This window comes from Toxorhynchites rutilus, chromosome 2, assembly GCF_029784135.1.
Source record: "Toxorhynchites rutilus septentrionalis strain SRP chromosome 2, ASM2978413v1, whole genome shotgun sequence".
NCBI classification, from domain to species: Eukaryota; Metazoa; Arthropoda; class Insecta; order Diptera; family Culicidae; genus Toxorhynchites; species Toxorhynchites rutilus.
In genome coordinates, this window is record NC_073745.1 from 254510692 (window position 1) to 254526678 (window position 15987).

The 15987-nt window shown below is 41.1% G+C and overlaps 1 protein-coding gene across 3 annotated transcripts in view; it reads right to left on the bottom strand.

The window, feature by feature from the left end:
• Positions 1-3353, bottom strand: part of LOC129768388 (mucin-5AC-like) — a 124027-nt gene extending 120674 nt beyond the window's left edge. For 2 of the 3 annotated variants that reach the window (XR_008741668.1, XM_055770004.1), the window contains exon 1: positions 889-3353. Coding sequence is in view for 2 of the 3 variants with exons in the window: in XM_055770004.1 (XP_055625979.1) it covers positions 889-1414 (526 nt within the window). In the remaining variant the exon portion in view is untranslated. The remainder of the gene's footprint in view (positions 1-888) is intronic. The other variant, XM_055770005.1, reaches the window with a different exon arrangement.
• Positions 3354-15987: the final 12634 nt, after the last annotated feature.

A 15987-nucleotide genomic window follows, 5' to 3' on the forward strand; every position in this document is an offset into this window, starting at 1 on the left:
ATGTACAATGCACTTGAAAAAAAAAATTAATTGACTCCGTATGACCTAGATTGAGACGAAAACTTTTTCGCTTGTGTCTTAGTTTTAGACGAATGAAGTGTTCCCTAATTGTGAAAATTTAATTTCAATAGCAGACAAGAGATAAACTTCCATGAAGTTGCTCTAAAATCCAAACATAGTAGACATTAGAATACTATTTCTGATATAAGAAAAAATCAAAGAAAAATTAAATTATTATGTGACATGTTCTGTTTTTTTTTGTAATGCGAAAAATATTTTTTGGAAATATGTAATTAGTTTCTGTATATCCTTTTTCAACGTTATTCGTTGACACATTCAATTTTGTACCATTTACTGACTGGTATGCCTGATATGTGAACTTTCTATCTTCCTGGCTACTAAACAATCAAAGTTTCACACAACCTAAACCCGTGAATCTTCCCACCTTCTATTCTTCATCTCGGTAGAGTAGTGAGATAATTGTATAGAATGTATTGTATGTATATAATTGTATAGAATCGCATAACAGGAGTAACAGGGAGAATTGTCGTTAGTAAATAAATATGCTTTTGTTTGAAACGAATAGGAGTTGAAGTATTTCGTGTTCGGAGATCCGGATACAACAAATTGCAAAAGAAAGAGATTGCTCTTTTTCATTCTGCAACAATACCATCTTTCGAGCAACAAGACAACTGCTCGGGAACCATTGGTGTAGACAAAAACTGTAGTGAATATTCGAAAGGAATCATGCTTCAAACAAAAACGTATTAGCTGATATTCTAGTATTATAAAAAAATTAAAATAATATGCCTGTTAACAAAGGATCTTATCCTATATCTCCGGAGGGATTTTCCCTTAAGTGCGAACAGCACCTGTATTTGTACCTACCGTTTGGATTTTCCGCTAAGCTGGTGTAGTAAATCGGCGCGACACACGCCTCCGTTGGGCTCGTGGGTCCGGCAGCATCCTCTATTCGTTGTATAACTCCGCCCGTTCCACTGCCTTCGGCGCTGGTCATACCACTGCTGGGACCACCACCGCCGGTAACACTGCCCATCACCCCGGGACCACCGCTAATCACACTCACACTATTCAGTATAATCACGTTTCCGGTCTTCCCAGCCGGGCCGTTGTTGGTACAGGTCAGTCCTCCTGAGCCCACCATTCCGTAGGTGTTACCCCCGCTGGTGAGCCCTGCTGCACCACTGCTGTTGCTGCTGCTGCTGCTGCTGTGTCTTACAATCACGTTTCCCACATCCGGTGGGCCACCATTTCCACCGCTTCCAATAATCGTAACCTTACCGCCGGTTTGACTGGATAGCCCATTAGTAGTTAGTCGTCCGTAGGGAATTACCCCAGCGCCGGCAGAAACATGTTGAACTGCCTGCTTCTTGACGATGTAGCAACGGGGCATGTTTGGATTGATCCCTCTCACTAATAATGTTATTTATTTCGGGAAGGAGTTGTACTCTTTCGCTCCCCCCTCCCCCGTAACTAGCTTCGAGTGTAGAATCAGGCTAATAAATCGATAAAAATGAAACGAAAACCACACTTCTGCTATACTTGGTGATGCTATTGCCCCCCCCTACCCCTCGTTTCTTTTGGTGTTGGAGTCGAGGAACCGTGTTCCGTAAAACAACACACTTGTTGGATTTATGAAATATGCTTTAATGGTTTCTTATGCGCGCTCGTATAGTCGAATCCTTGACAGGTTGGCAGCAGCAGCTACGGGTTTGGCTGATTTTTACTTGCTTGCCTGCTTGGCAACAGTGTTGGTGTTAGTGAATCACATGTGCACTTGAGTGAGACCGGTTGAATTCAGCACCTCAAACGCGCTCCGTTGGTTCCCTTGGTTCGGTTGTTGTTAATGCTTTTTTTCCTTGCTCCTGTTGTTGCTGGTGTGTAATGTTTATATTATGTGTGTCCACAGCTTTCCTCGTTGTGTTGGTGGTGAGTGGGTGAGAGTTTCGATGATTCTCGGATTCTCACACGAAAGGATGCTTCTGGAGGGGGTGTTGCTGGGTGGCCAAACGCTTGGCTCCGCGAGTTTGAGTAGGGCGACAGGGACCAATAAAGGTAAGTCGGTGTGTATATTCATGTATTTAGGAACAACAATCGTAAAACACTTGTTGTTATGGGGTAGTGTCGTCGGGTTGGGGCTCTCACTTCCTTCCACCGCGTTTCGTAGGATGGGTGAAATTTGTTTTTAGTCGATTTAGTTGCAACGATATTGATTTATTTTTATCTGTTGTTTTGCTGTTAAAAGTTTGTTTGGGGTAATAAATATTTACTGCTATAATCTCTGATCGTGACGTATAAAAATTGGAATTTTATTCCAAACTATTTTTAAATACTTTTTTTGTTGTTTTTTCTGTTTTCTCTCGTTTTCACAGGATGGTTATTGCTTTCGTTGTATTTCCAAAAAGTTAAATTGCTTTTGTTCGTCGGTGTCACATATTTCTAGTAGAGTCCACTTCCACAGTGGGACAGCGTTAGCTAGCTTATTAATGTATGTATGTAATTATTGTAGCATGATGCAACAAGTAGCCGTAAGTGGAGGGCTAGTCGTTCCAAAAATACGACGACCGATGCGTGGTGATGAGAGGATACTCTTCTGCATTACTCTACGTTGGCGGATGTCCGGGGCGGAAAATTCCAGTCCAACAGGTGCGGATCTAGCAGGTGTACTTCGAAGCGAGCACAATATTCCCAACTTGTTTGCTCGGTTGCGCTGGAAAAACTCCCGTCCTGTTCCGTAGTAACATTACACAACACATCAGCTACACATTGACGAGGGTAGATCCACTGAGTCACTGCAGCATTCACTTACTGCCAATTAGAATCCCACATTTTGCCTTGCGTTGCTTTAAATCCACAATTCTTCAATTTATTCCACAAGCGATGCACTGCTGGACTGATTTTCGGGTTCGTCCGCTCCTTTTTGGTCCACTTTTCATCAATTTTCCACACGAAATCGACAGAACACTGAGCCGGACCCGGCGGCCATGCTTGCAAACTCGAATTTCCACAGCACCGATTCGAACGCTCACAACTACACCCCGGCCGTATCGGATATATTCCACACCAACACTCCCAAGTCGGCCACTCAACTTGGAATCCTTTCAGCAGACTGACTAACAAGTTGTTGTTGATTGCTCGAACAGGTTTCCACCGCTCGAATCACCACCACAGGCGCATCGCCCAAACACGATTCGCTGGAGCACCACTTTTCCAGCAGCTCGATTTTCCCGCAATTAACCACCCCCCAGAAAGCACTAATTTTCAACACTTTTCACTATCGCAACGTAAGTGCATTCGGAACGATTCCAGCAGGAATGCGGTTCCAACGTTGATGGTGGTTCGAAAAAAAGATTTTAACGACGAGAAAGAACGGAAAAACGGTCCGAACCGAGAGTGTAGAGGAGCAGGAAGCACACAGCGCTCATAGAGGAAAGAAACACACAGCGACTGAAGGTTTGCTGCGACCCGAGAGGTGATTTCGGCCTCACAACGGATGAACCCCATCGCCCGTTTCACTCGCACTCCGGTATCCGTTCGCAGGGGGAGGGAGCAGTCCCACCGTATGAACACGGCAGGACACTCATTCGAATTCGAGCAGTCACCACTCCCTTACGCACGGTCGATCCCATCAGGAAGGATGATGGTGGAAAGTTTCATTGCGCCCAAACTGGTATTGGTTCACCCTATTGCCTCAGGACCCCAGTGCGCATGACGGTCATTTTTCGCGTTCTAATGCCACCGACGAGAGGACTCTTCACCGGAGGCTGCTGCTGATGCTGCTGTTGAGGGATTCGGATGTACTTGTTTATATCGCAGGATTTGCAGCTCACGGCAGCAGAGACAGGAAAATAAAACAAAAACAAGGGATAGTGGTGGCGGCGACGCTATATTTACTGAATTCTGGTGAAGATCTCATCCTGATGTTCCCCTCGGAGATTTTGAGAGTCAAGTGAAGGGCTCTGCACAGACAGCGGTTAGAAATGATACATTGCCTGCGAGGAGGACTCTTTTCTCTGGAGGGAAGTAAGGAACGGCAGGCTGACGGTTCGGTGTTGCATGTTTTTGTGGGGAAAGTGAAGCACAAGCTGTCGTGATATAGGTTGGAAGAGTGCATTTCCATGAAGGGAGGCAAAATCAAGCATGTCACTTTGCTCGAACTATGTTGAAATAACATCAGATCAAGAGGTTATCCACGAAACTTTAGCACGTGGACGGTTCGCGCTTGAGATACATTCCATATATTATCGCGACTATTTCACCGTTATACATTCTACGCAATGTAATACGTTTGCTCAACATGCAAACAAACATTTTTTGTTCGAAAACATTTGAGTTATTTTCTTAAAATCACTGTTTGTCCGCATAACAGACGTAATTCCATACAGCTTTCATACGTTGCTCGAGAATCAACAATTACCAGTATTATATGCTATAAGCTATATCTACATTTGAATCACATTCTTTGTAGAGTCCAAACATGCCTGTCACGATAGTGTCTTATTACTTAGTGTTCCCTAATAGATGAATATGCGAAAACATTGAAACGCTGCCCATATAATTACTATTTTCTGTACACTGCACTGCGATGAACAAAGAGAAGCAGTTGTGTTTTTAAATGTTATAATTACCTAAATTTCTACATTTGAATCTTCAAGTAGATAACGACAATCAGATCAGTAGTCAAATTCAAATAATATTGGTTCATAGCATTGTAACTCCTCGGATACAACATCGAATTATTCCACATACTCAGCATTTACTCATACCGTTGGTGTAGGTCACTCCACCATCTTTATGCGATCGTGATATCGGTAAATCATGTTGCTAAGATTACCAACATTGCAGATTGCCTTTACAAATTCAATTAATTGAAAAAAAAATAGAAGTGGATTATATCTTTGATATAACCTCAAAGTGGACGTAGGATTAACGTTGACTTAGCAATAAATAAGTAACAAGCGTATAAATCTTAGGCATTTCATCTTTCAAATAAAGTGATTATCATACCACTTCGTTTAGCCGGAAAAGAATTATTAATGCTCAAAGGAGGAATCGAGTCCTCCGAGGAAATACCCAGCGCAAATTAGAATCGACTATCGATTGCGGCATTCGTACACAAGTAATTTTATAACGCAGCTTTCATCAAAGTGATTTCTTCGATATGGTGAAATATCCACTATCTTATAATTCGTATTCGTCATTATCAAATCCATAGTCAATGCCGCCCATCGGTATCGAAATATCGGGCCCTATTTTAGAAATCGAGGCGATAAGAATTTTGCTCGTTAGCTCTATTTAACTATTATAGAAATCGAGCAATTCGATAGCACCGAGCGAGTGATAACTATCGATGCATGTGTCAGAACTTTTCGAGTTGTTTGGTTCACTTGTTGCATATCTTCAGAGAATTATTTTGTTTTGGCTTGCATCCCTTTGGGAAACATTTCAGAAACGCTTCAATATATGCAACTTGCAACACATGTTCGTTTGTTTTGATCAGCATTTGTTTTGCGGTGCTGCCAGAATAGTCTATACAAGGTAAGTGTTCAATCCAGCATTATTTACATTAATCATGTTATAACTTACAATGCAGAATTTATTTCCAGCGCATATTTCAGTGGCCACCAGTTTGAACGGCTCCTTGAAACAATGGAAGCGAACGTAGACATTGCTCGAGATCTTTGTGGAGGCAGTTCTAATATAATCCCGGTTTAGGAAAAGTTGGAGGAATCCAGAGAGGAACTTAATGCACTGAGACCACCAATGCATCTAGGTTCAGAATGGCAGAAAGTAAGTATTTTTTTTACGATACACATAACTTTCATAAGTAAATTTTATCATACTCTTTGAATTTCTTTCAACCGAATTTCCTACCTAAAAGTTGCTTACTTTACTAGCATACATTAGTACGTTATTTTTGACCGCAATTTTCTTTTTTATTGCTATACTATGCCAAACTATACCGCTTTCACTACAATAGATCAAACTAATGGTCGGAGTGTTATAATGCTCTATACCATATGCTAAAGCTATCCTGCAAAACAATAATGATTTTATTTAAATAACAGGTTTGGATTGACATGAGGGGAAAGGTAAAGAAAACACTAGCACACAACAAGCGAGAATTTAGAGCAACAGGTGGTGGCCCCAATACCATAAAGCTATCGACTCCGCTACAACAGGAAATCGACGCTAAAAGAGAATTACATGTTGCATTACATGAATTACAAAAATTGTTTTGCTAAAAGAAAAGTGAAATTCATGCATGACTCTTCACGGAATTCCATAGATTTTCTAATAATTATATTTTCTGTACAGCAAATTGTTCCACGCTGTCGTTTTTATTACACATGCAAGCGTGCCTTACGCCTATTAAGCTTTATTCTTTGAGGGAATATCAATTTACTCCAAAACATAACCATATTAACACTTTTGGAAATACATTTTCATAGCAGATGCCTCAAAAAAAGATTTGGCATCCTTTTTATAGTGCTTCATGAAACATTTCAAACTTGTTTCAAAATATTTCATCACAACCGCTGACATTCGAGCTTGCTAACGAATCGAGCAGTTTTCCTCGATTTCAATAATTCCAGATTTTACTCGTGATTGTGATAGTGATAGTGATTGTATCGAATCCTCGATTCGATTTCTATAATAGGGCCCATCATCGACACCACGATTTTCGCTAAATGCTTCTTTCAGTTCGGCCTGCAAAAACTTTTCTGAACTCTAGTCCATCAAATTTGGTGTCCCTGAAAAGGGCCGTTGATTATATGCTAAGGTAATAGCACGCTCTCCTCGGATACGACGGGCCAGCTAGATGTCCTTGGGCATGATGTGACGCGTTTTGCGTGGATAGCACACAAATTGGTATCATCGAATAGGCCGACTAAATATGCCTCGCTTGCCTCCTGCAGTGCCATAACGGCGGAACTTTGGAAGCGCAAGTCGAACCAAACGCTGCAAAGGTAGCTTGCGGATCAGCAATTCGGTCGACTTATGATAGCGACGAATTTCACGCAAAGCGACGGTTCCCGGTCGGTAGAGATGTGTCTACTTCACACCTCCTGCGGCTGGTACGCTTTTCCCAGCTGCTTTCGTGGTGCCTTACCACCGGTAGATTTACAAGCTGTCTACTTGATGATATCGTTATTATCGTTACTGGAAAAATGGCCAAAAAAGTTAGAAGAAAGCTTCGAAGATCTGTCGTTGCTGTCCTCCAATTGACTTCTGAGTCAGGGTTCAAGATTGCGTCCGATAAATGTCAGCTACTCAATCTCTGTGAAGGTAAACGCCATAGCAAAATTCCTGAGTTGCTAATTGAAACGAAGATATTCAAACATTCGAGATCAGCGAGACTGCTGGGGCTGGTGATTGATAATAAACTGTCATTCATCCCCCATGTACAGGAAGTGAAGCGGAGCAGCAAGAGTCGTCTGAATGTACTGAAATTAATCGGCGGTCCCCGTGGAAACGCAAACAGGAAGACTTTATTCAATATCGTGAACGGATGGATTGTCCCGAAAATATTCTATGGTATTGGCATATACAGCGGAAAAGGGCCATCAAGAAACAAGAGCCGACATATAATGAGGCAATCCGGAACTGCACGGGAGCCATGAGAACAAGCCCCATTCCATCTCTGATGGCGGAATCCGGACCTATGGAATGCCTATGGAATTTGCTGCAGCTTTGGCGTTAATCAATTGTACAAACCGTCTGGCAGTAGGAACAATTTTCCGTGAATCCTACTCGACGGTTAGGAGGGCTATGACGTAATACAAGAAGTTAACGGGATATGACCTACCACCGACTGCAAGGAAGCTCCGTGCTGGCTCCTGGGAATGGTTTATTTACCCCCAGACCATGCTTGGATTGGAGTTTGGAGAAGAAGACCGCCGGATCGGTCTCGTCTGTGGCACCACAGGTGTTTCTACTCACATCGACGAAGTCTACAAGAACTACAGGAAAATTTACACGGATGGATCGGTAGACAAGAATGAAGCCGGTTGTGCTTACTGGAGTGAAAAGAAGAGTGAAACATATCGTCTACCCGATGGATGCTCGTCTTTCTCAGCCGAAGCGTTTGCGATCTTGAAGGCGTTATAAAGAACGGTAGATCCGATTGAACCAACGGTTATATTCACTGATTCGGAGAGTAGTATGAGAGCATTGGAACATGGAAGTAGTCACCCATGGATCCAACGCCCGGAGGCGTCAGTTCAACATAGCGATTTGTATGGTTCCTGGACATTCTGGGATTCCTGGCAATGAGAAGGCGGACGAGTTGGCAGCGAAAGGAAGGAAGAAATCACCCCCCACGACATGCATTCCGGTCCCGAGAGAGGATGTCGACCGGACGGTGAGGCACCGAATCCGCCAGGCATGGGAGAACTCATGGAGAAGAAGTGACAAATTTTTGAGAGAAATCAAATCAACAACAATGTTTTGGACGGGCTGTGGAAAACCGTTAGAACAAAAAATATTGTCTAGGATACGTATTGGTCACACATATTTGACTCATGGACATCTGTTGAAAGGAAAGGAGGCAAATCCGTGTATAAATATTCTGTGGTAAGAGGATGTCGGTGAAGCATCTTCTGGCAGACTGCCCAGGATTGACCCACGCGTGCCGATACGGAATATGTGGTACGGTGGACGAAATACTTGCTCCCGATCGGAAAGCAGAAGAGAAAGTGTTAAATTTCCTAAGAGAAGTGACATTAATTAATGAAATTTTGATGAAAAGTAACAAAAAAAAAAGAAACAGAAAACAGCATCAAAAGTAAAAAAAAATCAAATTATAGAAATGATTGCTAATTGTAATCAATTTGAACAGTGGCGAATGAGAATATTCTTCAAAAGCCACTTTAATAAAGCAACAATAACAACAAGCTGTCTGCTTGGTCCCAATGAAACGAGTCTTCACGGTGCGAGAGTGGAGGAAGAAATGAACGAAAGCAAAGGAACCGTCATGTTTTATAGCCATCCGTTCGGATCAACTGCAGAAGAGAAATGAAATTGGAAAAGAAGAGTATAATGCATAGGCGTCTGAGTGCGACCGTCCTCATCTCACATCGCCGCACCAACTGAATGAATTTCCAGATTGTATGCGAGTTTATATACGGTTTCAATAACCTGTTTTCTGAGCAATTTTAAAGCTATTGAAACAAGTTTTCGCGTCAATAATTAACAATCATATAACTCATGGACATTTTGTCTTCCAAATGAAATGATTATCATACCACTCCGTTCAGCTGGAAAAGAGGTATCAACGTTCAGAACCTTGTAGTCCAGCGTCACTCTCTCGTTTTCGAAACTTTGAACCTACACCCCGGTACAGAAATGAAAGACGTAGTCCTACGTCAACAAGAACCTGCTGATCTTCCAGCCAGTCTTCCGAAAAACACTTACACATGTGTACACGATGTTCAAATTCTATGTTTTGGTTGAACACGAACATGCTTTTCGCGTGACACATTTCCAAACACACGTACGAAAAAAAAAATGTTTGTGTGCAAACACAAAACTCCCAAATAGCGTGAACATGTTCATCTCGTACGCAGCTTTTTATGTGAAACACGGAAAACTGTTGCCAGCAATAAAAAAAGATTTAATTTTTTTTTTCAAAAATAATACTAAACTTCACTTTAGATGTTTATTTTATGCAAATCGTTCGAAAAAATAATTATTCATAGGTTTTGTGGCGTCGTGATCAAAGAGATTCGCAGTTTTTTTTTGAATGCTTTTCACATAAAATATTAATGGTTTAGGATGATATATTTATCGTTTTCGTGAGATACACTGGAGTCGCTTTTAACGCGGAGGCTACGTATCGCGTATCAAAAAATCGCGTAAATTTCAATATCCGCATAAAAAAGCCGCGTTAACACTTTCGTTGCTCCGTCACCCAGATATGGATGACACTTTCTTCGTTAAAATTTGATAGGAAAGGCACCTAAATGTAACTACAGGATGAGTAGAAAAATAATAAAATCATAACCATATTATTGTAATGTTTATACTGTACTTTTCATTAATTTATAGTACGGATTGCTTGCACTGCAGTTTTTTGCGAAACCCATATAATATGTCTTTGGAATGTGTTATTGTTTTTAATTCATCTTCTAATAAAGAAAAATATTGCTAGATCATGTAAAAGTTGTCTACAAACTAAGTTTGATCTTCATTTAACAAAATCATGATCCGGTAGATTAACGCGATATTCAAGATCGATGCCTGCTTATTGGCTGCTGTTAATCCCATTATATCATGACTTTATCATCGTGGTTCAGGAATCGTGCTTTATCATGTTGGCGGTCGCAGAATCGAAGCTAGTTGCTCAAGGATATATGGGATTTTATTTAGGAATAAGAACACTACATTCTTCGTACACCTTCCTACACCTCTGTCACATTAAGTAACGCAACCTCGACCCACGACACCGTACAAGTCCTAATTCTCTAAAGTTGCGCCTTTTATAAACTAAAACTCTTTATTCATAGTTCGTCCAATCCGCCCTCTTCGCTGGTGCCCATTTATGATGTTTCATGGTATCGCGTTGCATCTCGTGGTTGTGGATTCTGCTGATGATGTCGTCTTCTGTTTATGGTGATGGCGATTCTTTGAAATTTGTTAGTAATTTATATCGCCTTTCATTCACCTCTGATGCTCATAAAAGTTGAATAAGTGTTAGATTATGCAGTTTATTCAATAAAATAAGTGGTGTATTTGATGGAATATTCAAATTTTATTTTTTTTCTTTGTAAGTCTCTATAAAAAATTTTTTTTTTCGTTGTGCTAGAAATATTGCTTTAATTTTTTGTATAACAAGGCAGCGTCAAACGGTTGAGGTTAACGGACAGTGCAATTATATTGCCACCAATTTCATCAACTGTTTCAATAGTTTATTTTTTATCAATGTGTGTTCTTCCACATGTAAATATCGTGTTCTCTGAAATTTGAGTCGATTTCTTATCTTGTTTCCACCGCCTTATAAAGAGTTAATTTAGAAATTTCTAATTTCGCATTCATCACTGTTGTTCTATTAATGACTTTTTTTTGAAAGAAATCTGCACAATAAATTTGCTTTACTTATTATAGTTTTTAAATAAGAATAACAACACTTCATTAAGGGAGTATTCTAGTCTAGAAATTTGAAAAAAAAATCAAAATTTTTTTCCGTCATATTTCTGTACTTTAGGCATTTAAGAACATACCTTAGAAAGGAATTACCGAAAATCCTATTATTTACAGAGTTAGAGCCATTTTAGTGATATAGTATCTAACCTGGTACGGCGATAACAATGAACTTCAAACGCGTTTTTCTCGAAACTAGTTTTTTCAAAATGGCGTACACGATATCTCAAGTTCTACTGAACCGATTTATGTCAAATTTATATGGATACAATCTGCAGGCATCTCTCTATCGCATGAACCTCTAAAAAACGAATTTTTTGAAATTTTAATATTTTTTTAAAATCGAGAAACGTAAGAAAAAACGATTTCAATCGCATTTTGTTTTTCAAAGGGCCGCCAAAAGATGTTTTTGATTTTTCCGAGGTTCATGCGATAGCGGCATCTTTACTGATTCAGAATCTATTCGATATTTTGTTTCAGATAACCAGAAGGGCTGGAATCGTGTACGCCATGGCACAACTTTTTTTGTAACCCTCTCACTTCATTAGCTTTAACCTATTCTAGGTATGAATATTTTTTCTCGACTCAATTTTTGTTTTATTGTTAAAAGATAGATGAACAAATAATGATATAATGGATGATAAAAATATTCTTCGTTTTATTTTTACGGAGCACGAAAAAACTTCCGAAATTCGTGTCTCTATACTAGAATGATGATATGATGATATGGCTGGAGAAAACATTGTTGAAATTGTTTTTAGTGACAATTTTTGCTTTATAACAAATTATGGTCGAACAACTGGATTTGCGGTAAGCGGGAATGTCTTCCCTTCGTCATTGGAATGCTTCGACAATACACTGGTGGCAAGAAACGGGACACTGCTGGTACCGTAGATGACAGGTCGAAGCTGGAACACCTTGAGAGAAGAAATGAGATCTTTCTGTCCCAGTATTCGTTGATCTGGTTCGTGGATCAGAACTTGACCGAATATCTTCTCAATATCAACTCAAACCACGATATGATGAAATCTGAAGCGTAGAACGATTGAGACTAGGTACGATTGATTGGTACGGAGAGAAGAACATTGTTGAGCAACAGGCTTGACATGGGACTGCACGACACATTGAAAGTAACGCGCACGACTAAGATGCGGTACTCTCTGGCTTCATGAGAGCGTAGTGGTTGAGGAAATACTGCGGCCAGAGCTCATGTTCCGCACCGGTAGTTTCGTGAATATGACCTAAGCTTATGTACTCTCGAATGAACTCCTGGCATTGCACCTTCTTCGTTGGGTTTGCGGCAAGTGATCGTTCCAACTTATAGAAACGTTTTACTGCCTAGTAGCAAAATGCCATCTACTTGTCCAAGTGTCTCCTCACGTTTGGGAAGCTTCCTGACGTAGCGACTCTAAGCGTTTCGTTCTTAGATGAATAAAGTCGAGACTCGTGAGAAGATCGTCATCGTGAACTTGTATTCAACCGAAGTCGTAGCATAGCCGATTCCGCTGACTGTGTTAAGATGTTATAGACGGACTCGTGGAAGCCGCCTTCAACACGAAGGAACGCTGGGAGGCACAGTCCAATAAGTATTGAACGGTGCAAATATGTCTTCTACTATTGCGAAAATCTTAATGATGGTTTGTAAGAAGAAAGCTCCCGGAATGGTCTCAGCAGAGTGCGAAACGAGAGCGTGTAATGGGTTTCCACAATGGTCATGTCCGTTGAAACTGCTACAGTAGTGGAACACTCTTTCAATTTCTCATACGATTACAAATTTTTCATGCGTTCACCTCAACACCTGATGATAAGATCACTTGTCCATCATCAATCACAATAACCCATGAGTTCGCTTAGGTGATTTTAACTCCCATGGAACAGCATGGGGATCACTCTACGATGACAACGTGCCACTTTGATTTATGATCTGTGCGACAACTTCAAATTGACAGTTTTGAATACTGGGGAAGCAACCAGAATAGCCAACCCTCCTGCACGGGCAAGCATGCTAGACATATCTCTATGCTCTTCTTCGTTATGCCTGGATTGCATGTGGAAGGTAATCCAAGATCCCCACGGTAGTGATCACCTACCAATAATTTTATCGATCGCTAATGAATCAAGCTCTCGTGAGTCAGTCAATATTTCGTATGACCTCACGAAGAATATTGACTGGAGAACATTTGCGGAAATAATATCTGAAGCAATTGTTTCAATGCATGAACTTCCTCCACTCGAAGAGTATAACTTTATATCGAGTTTGATTTACGAAAGCGCACTTCAAGCTCAAAAGAAACGTGTACCGGCTACCACTTTCCGACGTCGTCCTCCATCACTTTGGTGGGACAAGGAGTGTTCAAAGGTCTACCTTGAAAAATCTTCCGCTTTCAAAAAATTCAGGAAAACTGGATTAGTGGAATGGTTTCTAAAGTACCAAGCTCTAGAAGCCAAACTAAAAGGTTTGATTAAAGCAAAAAAGCGTGGATATTGACGTGGAAGTTCGTCAATGGTTTGTCAAGGGAGACCGCTATGAGCAGTCTTTGGAATACGGCTAGGAAAATGCGTGGCTGGAACCATACAAACGAAAGTGAGGAATACTCTGACCGTTGGATTTTTAACTTTGCAAGGAAGGTTTGTCCCGATACCGTTCCTGCACAAAACGTCGTACGCGACATTCCGCTCCAATGCGATTATGAGAATTTTTCGATGGTGGAATTCTCAATTGCCCTTCTCTCATGTAACAATTCAGCTCCGGGGTCGGACAAGATTAAATTCAACTTGTTGAAAAATCTTCCCGACTTGGCAAAACAGCGTTTGCTGAACTTGTTCAACAAGTTTCTGGAGCTGAATATTGTCCCGCATGACTGGAGACAAGTGAGAGTGATAGCCATACGGAAACCCAACAAGCCGGCTTGCGATCACAACTCGTATAGGCCGATTGCAATGTTATCCTGTATTCGTAAATTGTTAGAGAAAATGATTCTACTTCGTTTGGACAAGTGGGTCGAAACGAACAATTTGCTGTTAAATACGCAGTTTGGCTTCCGCCGAGGTAGAGGGACAAATGATTGTCTCGCGTTGCTATCTTCTGAAATCCAAATCGCATTTGCTCGCAAAGAACAAATGGCTTCCGTTTTTCTCGATATCAAAGGGGCATTTGATTCAGTTTCCATGGAAATTCTCTCAGAGAAGCTTCATAATCGTGGACTTTCACCAATTCTTAACAATTTCCTGTACAATTTACTGTCAGAAAAGCACATGATTTTCTCTCATGGCAGCTCGAAATCTTCTCGTTACAGTTTTATGGGCCTACCACAAGGCTCCTGCCTAAGCCCCCTCTTGTACAGTTTTTACGTCAATGATATGGATGATTGTCTAACTAGAGACTGCACGCTGAGACAACTTGCAGGCGATGGAATTATTTCCATCACGGGTACTAATCCCGTCGTTCTGCAAAAGTCGTTGCAAGATACCCTGAACAATCTGTTCACGTGGGCCCTCAAGCTGGGTATCGAATTCTCTACGGAGAAAACTGAAATGGTCGTTTTTTCTAGGAAGCACGAACCCGCCCAATTCCAGCTTCACCTATCCGGCAAAACGATCCAACACTCTATGTTTTTCAAATACCTGGGTGTATATTTTGATTCTAAGTGTACCTGGGGGAGACACATTGCGTATTTGAAACAGAAATGCCAGCAAAGAATCAATTTTCTCCAAACAATTACCGGAACATGGTGGGGTGCCCATCCAGGAGACCTCATTCAGTTGTACAAAACAACGATATTATCAGTGTTAGAATATGGCAGTTTTTGCTTCCGATCAGCTGCCAGGATTCATATTCTCAAGCTGGAGAGAATACAATATCGTTGCTTGCGTGTAGCCATGGGGTGTTTGCATTCGACACATACGATGAGTCTCGAAGTTTTGGCAGGAGTACCCCCGCTTACTCTTCGGTTCACAGAATTATCCTACAGATTTCTCATCCGTTGCAAGATCATGAATCCATTGGTGATTGATAACTTCGAAAATCTACTCCAACTGACTCCTCAGTCAAGTTTTATGTCTATATACCATGAGTACCATACCCACGACGTGCACCCTTCACCAGGCATCTCCAACCAAGTTTGCTTCCCATACTTCTGCAATTCCTCTGTCATTTTTGATCTGTCCATGCGACAAAAAATCCATGGAATCCCAGATCACCTACGCTCCGATTCTATTCCGCCGATATTTTCGGCAGAATATGGGAAAGTTGGATCTGATAAAATGTTCTTTACTGACGGTTCATTCATAAACGAGTCCACTGGCTTCGGCATCTTCAATGAAAATTCCAGTGCCTCTTTCAAACTCAAAGATCCTTGTTCCGTGTATGTCGCTGAACTGGGTGCGATATATTACGCATTAGGGATCATTGAAACATTGCCCATCGACCACTATTTTATTTTTTCAGACAGTCTCAGCTCAATAGAGGCAATCCGCTCAATGAAGGTTGATAAACGCTCATCTTATTTCCTAACTAGAATAAGACAACTATTGAGTGTTTTGGTCGAAAAATTATTCAAGATTACCTTAGTATGGGTTCCCTCTCATTGCTCGATTCCGGGGAATGAGAAAGCGGACTCGCTAGCTAAGGTGGGCGCTGTAGAAGGCACACTTTTTGAAAGACAAATTGTATATAATGAATTTTTCCACATTCCTCGTCAGTATACGCTCGTAAGTTGGCAGCGCATGTGGAGTGGTGATGAGTTCGGTCGTTGGTTACACACGATTATCCCTAAGGTCTCGACGAGTGCATGGTTCAAGGGATTGAATGTAGGTCGTGATTTC